Source organism: Gobius niger (assembly GCF_951799975.1).
Source record: "Gobius niger genome assembly, chromosome: 16".
Lineage (NCBI taxonomy): Eukaryota > Metazoa > Chordata > Actinopteri > Gobiiformes > Gobiidae > Gobius > Gobius niger.
This window is the reverse complement of record NC_136867.1, coordinates 16,490,340-16,502,818: the sequence shown is the minus strand read 5'-3', so window position 1 is coordinate 16,502,818 and position 12,479 is coordinate 16,490,340. Positions and strand designations below refer to the sequence as shown.

The 12,479-nt window shown below is 39.2% G+C and overlaps 2 protein-coding genes across 2 annotated transcripts in view; one reads left to right on the top strand and one right to left on the bottom strand.

Moving 5' to 3' along the window:
• Positions 1–255: 255 nt before the first annotated feature.
• Positions 256–2,634, bottom strand: myct1b (myc target 1b). Its single transcript, XM_079572968.1, has 2 exons — positions 2,430–2,634; positions 256–868 (listed from the first exon to the last, which is right to left on the bottom strand). The coding sequence occupies exons 1-2, from the start codon at positions 2,482–2,484 to the stop codon at positions 378–380; spliced, it is 546 nt and encodes a 181-aa protein (XP_079429094.1). The 5' UTR covers positions 2,485–2,634; the 3' UTR covers positions 256–377.
• An 8,094-nt stretch (positions 2,635–10,728) lies between these two features.
• syne1b (spectrin repeat containing, nuclear envelope 1b) overlaps positions 10,729–12,479 on the top strand; it is a 67,019-nt gene continuing 65,268 nt past the window's right edge. Inside the window, exons 1-2 of the mRNA XM_079573919.1 lie at positions 10,729–11,242; positions 12,319–12,380. Coding sequence (XP_079430045.1) covers positions 11,167–11,242; positions 12,319–12,380 — 138 coding nt within the window. The 5' untranslated portion in view covers positions 10,729–11,166. The remainder of the gene's footprint in view (positions 11,243–12,318; positions 12,381–12,479) is intronic.

The window sequence follows — 12,479 nt, the reverse complement described above, 5'->3', positions numbered from 1 at the left end:
AATTCATGAATGTAATTTGATGATTTAGCCTGATAAGAATTATTAGTATTTTTAAGATAAATTACAATATCTATGTTTACACATAATCTCAGAACTTGCATTAAACTCATCCCTGCTTGACTGTGCTTATGAGAAGAAGAAGAAGAAGAAGAAGAAGAAGAAGAAGAAGAAGAAGAAGAAGAAGAAGAAGAAGAAGAAGAAGAAGAAGAAGAAGAAGAAGAAGAAGAAGAAGAAGAAGAAGAAGAAAATCATAAAGAACTGTCATTTTTACAACCGTGCACTCATTTGGCTTTTTGTTTTCCAAACTGTTGTAAGCACAAAGAATATCTCCTCTTCTCAGAAATAAGGAAAACCTGCCATTGGAAACGTCAAATCAGTCAAGTACAAGTCTCCTCAAAGGCATGTATCACACTGTCATACGCAGGTGGAGATGACTGCAAAGGAAAGAATCCTTTGAGTCCATTGGTGCCCAGCCAAAACGAGTGTCTCTTGTTTGGGACAGGAGAAGAAGAATCAGAGGCCGAAGCCATGTCCTCCAGCTCTTTAGTGTCCTCTCCCATGTCCAGACTGGGACGTTTCTTCTTGGACAGCGGCCTGAAAGTGGAGGTTTCTGGACTAGGATTAGATCCCAGAGGTCCCACAGGCTCCAGAGAGGGCTGCCTGTAGACACTGAGGAAGGTGCTTTTGTACAAGCCCTGAGAGCTCATGGGGTGTGAAGAGCGAGAGGAAGATCCCGATTTCCTTTTGCGCCGCTGGGTGATTCTGGCTGTGGCTTTTCGGCGAGATGCCCAGGTTAGGAGAACATAGACCAAGGCACCCAGGAGAAGTCCTACCAGCACCGACAGACAGAAGGCCAGCAGCATGTCACCTACAGAAGAGCACAGTTAGAACGCATTCATATTTCATGTATCATCATTATTCACTTCCTATACTTAAATATATTGTGGACTGAGACAGACAGAGTGAGATGTGGCTATATCAGTGCCGCCTGCAGTTACACTCCTGGCAGTTATGTATCCACAGATAGGAGGTAAATCAGAGGTAACACCAGTGTTAATTTTGACAACATATTTTATTTTAGTTTTAGTCTTAGTCTTTTGACTAAAATGTAATTTAATTTTAGTCAATATTTAGTCAACATTTTTTTTTAAATTTTAGTCTAGTTTTTGTCGACTAAAATTGCATGTCAATTTAATCGACTAACATGAAAACTAATTTAGTCGACTTATATTTATAATATTCATTATAATTATATTTAACCGTGGTCCTCGACTTCATGGAGCTGCTCCACATGAAAAAAGCTCAGACCTGTTCATTTGGCAGTGAATTTAAATGATATGAGGCTCTTTCAGACGGTCAGTAGAAGTTTGCATGATTTTAGTCTCTCCTTTTCATTTTTATTTAGTCTTATTTTAGTCGACTAAAATATCTGGACATTTTAGTCATAGTTTTAGTGAGAAACTTTTAATTTAGTTTTAGTCCAATTTTAGTCACAAAAATATCACTTTGACTAAAATTAAGACGTCGACGAAATTAACACTGGGTAACACTGATTTCCTTCCGATTGCAAAAATGTTTCACGCAATGTAAAAGTTTAAAATGTTCAAAAACGCAAACCTTTGAGCAACACCAAGCTGTGGCAGTGCTTGTAAAAGTATAGTATCTCGACTGTAACTGAAATAATTCTGTATATCTTTGAAATGCAAAGTAAAGATCTGGACAGAGCCATTGGATTTTTGTGAAGCGCTAAAAACATCATATTCCAGATGCCTGTTTTATCTGTTCCTCACACAAGAACAAGCCTGCAACATCAACAACAACAAAAAACGTGTCTTGAGGCCTGAACATAGAGTGAAAAAAATAGCCAACTCTTTCAGATGTGTTAAAGTTAGCCCTGGACTATTGATTTCTTGTAGCAGTTTCTATAAAGGGCTTTTGTTACATAAAGTCTTATATCACGTCTACTGTGTGGGTTCACTGAGGTACAAATGGACAGGACAACATTTTCTGTTTCATATTTAAATGAGACATACTGCAAATGCTAATAGCAACCTATGTACACGTATTTATTTGTTTACTGCACAATAAATATTTTAATAGTTTAAGTGTCAGTGTTCATTTTAGTGGAGTGGGAAGTGGGAACGCATGTAGAAACTGATGTGCATTGCTCTGTGATTAAGGCATCTAAAAATGAAAGCTACGAGGGGGAAACTGTGCTGTTGGAGTTATTTCAGAGAACAGTTTGAGGAAGGATTATGGAGGATAGAGTATCATCAAGTCCATCATTGCAATTACTTATCACAATTTTCCAATTTACTACAAGCTGAGCATTTTTGTTCTTTTTTTTTTTACATGCTTTAGGTTACAAGTTTAGATTACAAGGTTTAGGTTACACATTGATATGAGAAAAAAAACAAATGCAAACTTACCATGGTTAAACGAATTAAATAGCTCCAAAAGTGGATGAGTGTCATTTTGTGCCATTGTTCCTCCATAAACCAGTTCAAGATACTAAACAGACTCCGAACAGACGGACAAAGACTTGGCTTTTCCAAGACAAGCTTCTGGGTTTTTCCTCCTCTTCAGTCCTTGCCATAGAGGAAACTTTGCTGTCACGCTTCCTTCCCTCTCTGGCTTTAAAATTAGCAAGTGCATTGCTTATCTGTGTGGGACATAGCACTGGGAAACACTGGGCTTCCTTTTGCATCATTTCCTATGGGCCAATTTATTGAGCTTTGTTAGCATAGGCCTAATAACTGTGTGATGTATAGACAGACCCACACGCTGTCACCTCAGAAAACATGTATTTCCTGAGCACCATTGTTGAAAACTAAAATCAAAACAATAAATATTGACTTAATAATCCAAGCGCTATCCATAAAGAACTTACTGGACTAACATGTCTAATGCAGAACAAAACCAGAATTAAACCAAGTCCTACCTACACCATAGTTTGAGAACCTGTAAACTGTTCATTTGGAACAGGGGTGAAAGTTGAAATGGAAAACACATCTTTGTTTCCTTTTGGAGAGATTTCCATGTATTGATCTGGATAAGCCAACATGTGAAAACCCAGTCCTGGACAGGGGAGAGTGTTGGGATTTGAGCCTCAAGTCTCAATGGGGATTTCCTTCAATTGTTGCAGTGTTCCCATTGCAGCCGAATGTTTGGACTGACCAGGTCTCTGCAGCACCATAGCAGTTACACACAACAAACACAGCTGATAGCAAGAGCAGGGGTGTTCAAACTTTTTTCATCTAGGGTCACATAAAGCACTTACTTAGAATGATTAAATTTGCAGGAAAAATTACCATCTCTGGTGGTGCAAATTCAAAAAGAAGCTTGAGGGCCAAAAAATTGGTTTAAGAGCCGCATTAATTTACAATTCGTAACATGATCTAATAAAAAACAAACAATACTAAAAATACAAATAAGCCAGTTATATTGATCGAAGATTTTGCTTGGCTACATCTCACAACCAGATTGCAATGTAAGGAATCCGGCAGACAGCGCAGTGGTATCGTCTATTGTGTATCCACTTGTTAGAGACCGTTATGTCGCTTAAATTGATGCATGTGTGGTTAGTTTTGGGAGAAATGTCGGCGATTTACAACGCCAGGGCCTAAACACAGCTGCGGCTCTATTGTAACTCCTCAACTATCCAGCAGATGGCGCCATTGTAACTTTTATAACTATCATGAAACAAAACAAGATACCTTTGGAAACCTATAAACTCATCATCATTAGTCAAATTCAAATAAGATCCTTCAAACTACAAACAAATAATGCCCAAATACAGGTTAACTTTATAGGAATAGCCTACCTAAAATAGGATGGATGAGAGTTAGAATTTCACATCACTCAAACATACTCATTTTGTTGTCAAGTAAAATCTGGAGGACGGCCATGGCCTCTCACACTCGGCCATGGCCACTGTCTGCACATGCTGCATGTGTTGCGCCCACTTGTCCTCTACTGGCGGCTCGCTTGCGTCTCGTGCGTGCTTCTTTCGAGACTTGCGGCGTTACCACTAGCAACCGGGCAACACGGGAGCGCTTCCGGTGCTGAAGTTGTTCCGAAAGAGTTCAGCAACAACAAAATGTCATGTGCTAGCGCGAGAGGAGACCTTGCTTGATTTGGTGAGTAGCCCTTTTTATCTTCCACGATTTGTGTGGTAATCTAGCTTTCTGTTGCACTTTTCGCCAATTCAGTCAGATTTATTGCAGTAAAAGTAGCGTTTAGGTTTGCAAACTAGCCCAGAGTTACAGTTTGTCGTTCATCTCTCTAAATTAGCTTCCCTATTTCATTCAGTAGTGCTGAACCGCTACTTCCCTAACTATATTTAAATCTTTTTATACAAAATGTCGACCAGTGTTATGATGATTTGGTACCGTTATAAAAGTTCACTTATTCTTGGCGTGCATCATTAAATTGAATAAATTGTTTTTTCACAGCAGGTGGTTTGTTATATGTGAGTCAGGCTTTTTAGAGTAGTAAAAATACACATTTTAGGAAGAGAACAAGATAATGAATGGGCATATTGTAATTTCATCATTCATTAGTGTCAGCGTAGAATGATCAAATTTGCTTCAACATATAAATTGTCTAAACAGTATCAATATAACCAAGTTCTCATTCAGTAGTATTTTTTTCTTTGATCATTTTGAACATTAGAATACATGTCACATACAGTATTTTTAGTGATCTGGTACATTATACAAGGCTATTTTAAGTACCTAATAATGCCGACCAAAAGGGTTTCGGCTGAAGTGATGTTTTATTATGCCTACCCTAAACATCAGGAATCGAAAATGACACAAGAAAAGGTATTTGGAGCCCTTTTGTTGTTCATCTAAACTGCTCCATAGATTGACCCCTTTGACACATAATGCACCTCTTCGCCCTTGGGTTTTTGAAAAATAGTAGTTCCTCTAATGCCGTATAAGGATTCTCCTGACTGAAACATCTCTTATGTACAGTAAGGAAGCATGTGGTTGTGTCCCTTGTACATCACAACTGATGTGTTTAGATGGACAAGATCATACAAACATTTAGTTTGATGTACAGTGGATTTATTGGAGCAAGATATTCTGCTTGGCTGAAGCTCTTATTTCTTTATTTTATAACAAGAAAATAGGTTGTATGTTTGTTTTGAAAGTGTTTCACCATATTTCTACACAATAATTAAGATATCAGGATAAGGGATTGTATAATACTGTATGTAATGCATTTTGATTCTAAATTTCTTATACATTTACATTTTAATTATTCAAAATGTATAATTATTCCATTAATAAGTTAAGAGAGTAGCAAAGTTGTTTTGTATTACTGCTCCTTGAGGTGTGGCTTTGACACTTACCATGTGTTACACTTGTTTTACAGGCAATGACTTGAACAAGATAGTTGGACTGTCAGCCGGCGCATGACTGCATTGAAACTGGAGCCTGTGTTGGATGCATCCTGCAGTGAATCTACAGCGAGAGAGACAGAGAGAGAGAGAGAGAGAGAGAGAGGAGAGAGAGGCAAGGAGGTGGGAGGGGGTATACGAAGAGGGGATGTCCCACACAAGATAGTAGTGAAGAAACTAGCTCCCAGCATCACTGTCTGTCACGCAGCTGTATCACAGTCAACATGGCCTCTCCACTCAGGCAGTACGCTCGAGCGGGGGACATCGCCCATGTGATGCAAAAACTGCAGGGTAAGTATTATATTGTCTACCTCTCTCTATGACTGGGCTACCTTTCCTGTGCTTTCATCTGCTTTAGAGACAGGACATGCAGCTCTAATAGACAAATGTGCTTATAAAAGTGTTATTACCTTGTTAATAGTAAAAGTATACTTTCTTGTTAGTATATTACAATAGGTTTAAAAACAACAACAGGACTCACATTTTAGACAGATGTTTTGCGCTCCACTCTCTTGACCTGTTCCTGAATTTTTGTGTAGAATTGCTCATCTGAATCTGAGGAAACGTTGAATGTATTGCAATCCAGAGTTTTTCACCTTCCAAAATGAAAGCCTATTTTTGTGAATGCTCATTCTCTAAAGTGAATTAGGCGAGGCGTTAACTGTGTTTTCAACCTTGCTCATAATTGCATTTCTTATAATAAGAAGAGGGAGATTCATATCTTGTGACCAAAGTGCAACATGCCGCATTAATGGTCTAGGTTGTGTAAAATAATAGGATTTGTTGTAATCACTTAATGCTTTTCCTGGGCACACTTATACCTGCATATTGGATTACTTAAAATGAGTAGTTTTCTCTTTTCTCTTTTCTTCTAAAGCATGATGGCGATCATTAGGAAACTTAATCACATGTCACAACACCAGCGTTTTCATGAATGGACACACAATGGGCCTAAACCTGACACCATTGCTGCCTTTGCAATGTGAATAGATCAATAGTGGGAGCCTCTATTTGTTGGTGTCCCTCTTTGTTACAAGGGCATTAGGCTTCTCGCTGCACATGTTAGGATGCGCAACACTATATTTAGTCTCTATAGTTACGGCTATGAAACTTTTGGTTGTGGTAGTGCCAGTTCTACCCAGTTCCTGCTGCACCGGCTTCTGATTTCCTGTGTGCTATTCATCTAGTTCTTTTCTGTAGTTCTTTTCAAATAACTGAATTGTGTTGTTGCTAGATTTATTGCTAAGCATTACTAATGCTCAGCATTATTGCATTTCACAGTAAGAATAATGTCAACATATATGTGAAGCAAAGTAAACATGTGTATTGCCTTATTTGTATACTATGTGACTTGTTATAAATAAGGCATAATAACTATGAAAGTGTTGGCAGAGGATTTTCTGTAGCCACTCCTGAAAGAAAGAAAAAAGCCGTCATTCTCAAACTGTGGTGTAAATGCACCTCTGATGTAATTGGGCCTCTTCAGGTGATACTCTGGGTCATCTGCCGTTTTAGACTTTAGACTTTACTGAATTTAAGGTAGGTGGTATGGACATGGTCTACACCCATTTTAGATATAATTTAGTCCCATTATATATTTATATATATAAAACAAGTTAATTTTATATCATTCATTATAGTTGATATTTAGTGTTTTGTAAAAGGGAATCCTGAGAAGTGTAGCTTATAAATAGGGACCATAAGTTAAAATACCCATCAACATGATACAACAAAGATTGCACATTTACTCACCCAATACCCATTTACAGAAAAGGAAGCTTTGAATTCACCCATTCAGTCTCAACACTCATATTATTCACATCAGATTCAAGCTACAAGATTTGCAAGATATCCCCCATGCATTCAAGGGCCCAATGTGAATGTGAAGTATCCGCCATATGGGGTTAATACTAACTCTTTTGATTTGATCTTGATCTAGGCCTGGTGCTACTTGGCAGGGCAAATGTTTTGGTTTCATGATATTTCTTGACTTGAAAGTTTACATTTTAGGTGGTGGTTTTTAGTGTGAAAAGTTTAAGAACCGCGGGGAACTTGCTCTAGTTTCACTTTTACTTTACTTTAAAACATTATTCCTTCATTATCAATCTGAAATTAGAAAACATTCTAAATGGATAGTACGCACAAGTACGCACACAAGTTTGGAAAGACAAGATGGTTCTATGGTAGAGTCTTGAGTAATTTAACACAGACAAAGCGGAAACCATGTGTGAAGACACATCTATTCAGAGCTTTTGATATGTAGCCACTGACCCGACTGCTGTTTTTATGTGTATTTGTGTTTTTATTTTTATTTAAACGCTTTGTGATTCTTGTTTTTGTACTGCGTAGCGCCCTGTGCACCTTCTGCCTGTCGTAAGGCGCTATACAAATAAAATGTGATTGATGGATAGATTAATTGATGTGCACCTGCAGCACAAATCTTTAAAAGCTTTTCCAAATAACCCTCAAATTCTTAGATGGAAAATGTGCTGATTGATTTGCAGTGCTAATTTCTGCACGATGCAAAGAGCCCAAACCACAGAGAGCAGAGTGGCAGCTCGGTCGCGTGCCTCTTGTGAGGAAGTGGAGAGTTTGGTGTGACATCTGGAAGGCGTTAGTCTCATTACCAGAGGCTCAGGTGGTTCTGCAGTGCCACGTTAGACCAATGCTGTACTGGTGATCTAAACACAGCTTCCCGTCATAAAAAGCAGCCTGCTGAGAGGTGCTGTTCTCTCATATGCATTTTACTTGTTTGTTCTGTGGCCTTGGAGGATTTATGCACAATCATTTATTAATACTGAGCTTGCTGTTTAGTATATTAGCTGAGATTGTTATCTGTGTTGATGATGAGTTGATTTTTTTGTAACCTATCAACCAACCAACCAACCAACCAACCAACCAAACCTTTTCTATTTTCATTTTCATGTACTGGCAAATATGCTTTAGCCAGAGGTAGAGCAACGCTGTCAGTGCTGTCAGTGCAGTCAGTGGCAACAGATCACTACAGTAGCCTTATATAATTTAATCAACAGGGGGCTGCTTCTCACTCCACATCCTGCCAATACTTTCCATCTTTATCACACTTATCATTAGAGCGCTGTCCAAAAACACATTTCTTCATCAAAAGCCTATTCATGATGCTCATAACCACTTTTTCCCCCCTAAACATTACATTATAGGCCGCAGTAAGAAAAGTCCTAAATCTTTACTGTCAAACATAATGAGCTCTTGTCAATGATTTTACGTCCGAATCGATTAGTTGCGTGTTTTGCTTTGGACTAAATGGAACAACTTAGTGGGCTTTTACCGTACTCCCAGATGACCAGCAGAGCAGTGAAGCCAAGCACCTACTGTACATTACAGCGCAGCATTTCCAGAGGTATCATCTCTCCTAAGATCACCTGCATTATTTAAGTCAATAGTTGAAGCTTAAGTGGCTGGATGTTTTCCATGGTGTTTTGATGCCTGGGATACTTAAAGTTAATTGGCACTTACCAGCGTGTAGCTCTGGTATTATACATGTGAGCTAATGTCTAGGTAATGAGGTGTTTACATATGGATTATGCTTGTCAAGTTATCAGACTAGATAGCAAAGTAGTGACCTATTTTTATCTGTGTTACATAACTGAGTACAGTAGTAGAAGTCAGGGTGAGTTCAGGACTCTGGACAGCTCCACAAAAAATGCCAAGGCTGGATGGATACATACAGGATAGCAGCTGGAATAATGTGATAAAAGCTCAAACCTGAAGTTCTCAATGTTGAATTCTAATAATGATGATGAAAAAAAAGGCTTACACATCATTCACAGAACGTACACTGTAGTCATTATTCATACACTCCACACTAGGTACACTGGTAGAGACACATTTTGAACTGCCAATGTTCTAATTATAAGACGACTTGCTCTACTGTCTGAGCTTGAAGTTTTCAAATAGCGATGAGATGACACATCCCTCTTTTCTCTCTCTGACTTACATTTTTTTCCCAGTCGTCACCATGAGTCAAAAGTCTCACTTGTAACTGTTTTCCGTCTGAAGGGCAGAAAATCCATTCCTTGCTCTTTTGCCCTTACCGTCCATAGAGCAACAAGAAAAATAATAGCGTTAGACTATTTTTAGCATCTGAAAAGCTTTTAGCCTGCTGAGCAGAATGGTCGTCTCTGCAGAATAACCCTTTTCATTCATCGGCGTGCGGTGATGGAGAGGAGTATTTCTACATAAAACATGGTTGTAGAGGGGAGATGCTATGATAATGTGCAAAAAGGGGAATCCCGGAGTGGGTGTGTCTTTGCTAGCGTCACTGTAGCATCAGGCTAAAGGAGCAGGTGGTGCATGTCCAGCATCAATTATTAAGATTTGTAGCACCATGGTGAGCTCTATGCCGCAGTCTTTTCATTTACAGCATTTAATCAATAGCCCTGTAGGGAATATAAAGTGGAAAATGTAACATAATATATTTCAGTATTGCTGCATGATTTGGCAGAATAGAAGAGGGGTTCTCAAAATGTGGTGCAGTTACCGACATACCACAGCCAATTTCTATGCAGGTGGTGGTTGAATAGTTTTAGTCCTTGTTTTGACCTTTACTTATCTTATTTATTATTATATATGACATGGACATAACAATAGACACACCAGACACACTGTTTTAAGTGTTAGAGCAAAACTGCTAATTTGCAACACTTGCATAGGCAGGTTTTAAACACATTTAAGAAAACACATGCACAGATTAGTATAAAAAAAGGGAAAATAATTTCAGCCCATCGCAAAAGGTGTTTTGAAAACCCACACAACGATGTGTACGTGGTGAGTAAAGCTTCTGAATCACTGCAGTGAACTCATCAGTTGGAGATCGACAATCTATGTATAGATTCTTTTAACAATTGTAAACAACATGGCTTTATCCATGCCTTTAGCTTAGATTGAGAAGTTTTATTCATTTTATATTCTATTTCTTTACACTTTATTCATCAGGTATAATATAGTGTGGAATTGTTATATGTTGGCACTATCTGTAAGATCTTCATAATCATTTTAAATAATATTTTGTTTTGCTTTTCAAAATATATTTTTCATTTGCACACGTGTAGGACTCTTTCAAAACATTTACTTTTTTCATTCTTTTACATTACATGCTAACAGGATACAAATACAATTGTTATTGGTATGCTTTTTGATGCAGGGATTATACAGCATCTTTCCAGCACACACACAGAGCCACACAAAGCTCATGTCAGGATCATGCAGCCAGGGGTGTGACATCACCTCATGCTCTCTCCTCTGATTGGTGCCTTCCGCTCAGAGCCCTCTCCAGCCTCCCAGACAGTGTGCTACGATGCTACCGCGACAGCAAGAGAGGCGGCGTAGCAGCAAACAGCAGTAGCAGCAGTGCCAATCAGAGGTGGGGGGCTGTGCAGGCTAACCACACAGGCATGGCTGCTCTGCTGAACAGGGGGACACTGGGAGGACACTGGACGGGGCTGTAATTCACCCATTTATACTGGGATTTCTTGCTCGGCTTGCGTGTGTGGGGAGAGAGTGCACCAGCCTGGGAGGAGGAGGGGCCGCTGCTTCTCATCCCAGCATAATAACGCACCTCTCTTTGGGCCAGTCAACTGTTTTGCTTCCTGCTTTGGAAAGGAGAGGGCACTAGGACAAGCATATTTTTTCCACTGTGGATGCTACTTTCATTCGGACATGTTGTAGATGAGTTGTAGAACTAATGAAAGGCAAAGGAGTACAGATAGGCAGGGGGGTCTATGATGGCTCACTTCAAAGATGTGCAAAGGAAGACTTCGCTCAATCTCGTGACTGGGTTTTTCCAATATTTGCGTGGTAAGTAGGGCAGGCTTACTGTCAGTCATGTAGGTTTATTAATAGGCATGTTAGTCAGTCTCTCCCTGCTTTAGTAGCGCAGGGATACAGCTGTGCGTGGGTCTAGGCATGTATGCTTGAGTGGGCATCCCCTGTGCAGTCATGATGAAGCAATTGCCAGTAGTAACGATTCCGTGTGGAGTGTTTGCATTGCAGCTCTATGGACATGTGACCGCTGTCTGTATGTAGGTAGGTAGGTGGGTGTTTAAAAATGGCCACTCATGTGTTGAGTGGAGCACCAGCCCACCGGCATTTCTGACAGTAAATCAGCTCAAGCAACGGCCACAGAGTTGCATTGTGAAAAGTGCTGCATAATGCATGTGGGTATTGTGGCAGAATGTCTTAATAGGAGATTGGAGATCTTGGCTTCTTCTGGTTCATCTCTAATCTCCTCATTTGACCTTATTTGATCCTGTCTGTTAGCATTAGCAGCTGATGTATTGTGTCAGTCTAAGAGTTTTCTTGTAGTGTCACTCAGAAGGTCTTTTCAGGTGAAACATGGTGCAAAAGTACTGCAATGCTTCTTGACATTCAGGAGGCAGAGGCTTTGGAGTCTTAAGTTTGGAGCCAAAGTGCTCTACCAAAATCCACAATTGATTGATTGTATGTTTAAATACTTTCAGTTAGGTTGCATTGACAATCCCATCTCAAAGACTACGAAACAGTATAATTTGCAAGCTGGAGAATATCCTTGCTCCTTGGAGTTTTATTGTGAAAGCTGCACACTGAGATGTTGTTCAGATCTTTACAAATGTGTTCTGAAATGGCTTGTGATATGTCTTCTCTTTAACATTAATGATACTGGACTTTTTAACATTTTAAAACATGAGTTGCAACCATAATGACTAAATCCTCACAAAAAACTATGCCTGTTTAAGACAGACCTAAACTTTCATCTTTAAGGTCACCCAGCACAGATTTTCAGTAACTTACTTAACAAAAGGATTAGGGATTATAGAATCATGCTCTTGTCTATTTTTCCTGTCTGATCAATATAGTCAATGTTTCTGATCTAATCTTTGGTCTTTGTTTTGCAGACGAGCAGGAGGCTGTGCAGAAGAGGACATTCACAAAATGGATCAATTCTCATTTAGCGAAGGTAAGTAGGGATTTCCATTTGTTCTATGATCCCAAACCGATAGTGTGGAAATGAACTGACATGATTAGACGCTATGTTTCAGTCAAAACACTCATATCC

Coding starts and splice junctions, on each gene's coding strand:
- myct1b (XM_079572968.1), bottom strand. CDS start 2,484: ATGGCACAAAATGACACTCATCCACTTTTGGAGCTATTTAATTCGTTT. Junction 869..2,429: donor ATTTAATTCGTTTAACCATG/GTAAGTTTGCAT, acceptor GCTCTTCTGTAG/GTGACATGCTGCTGGCCTTC.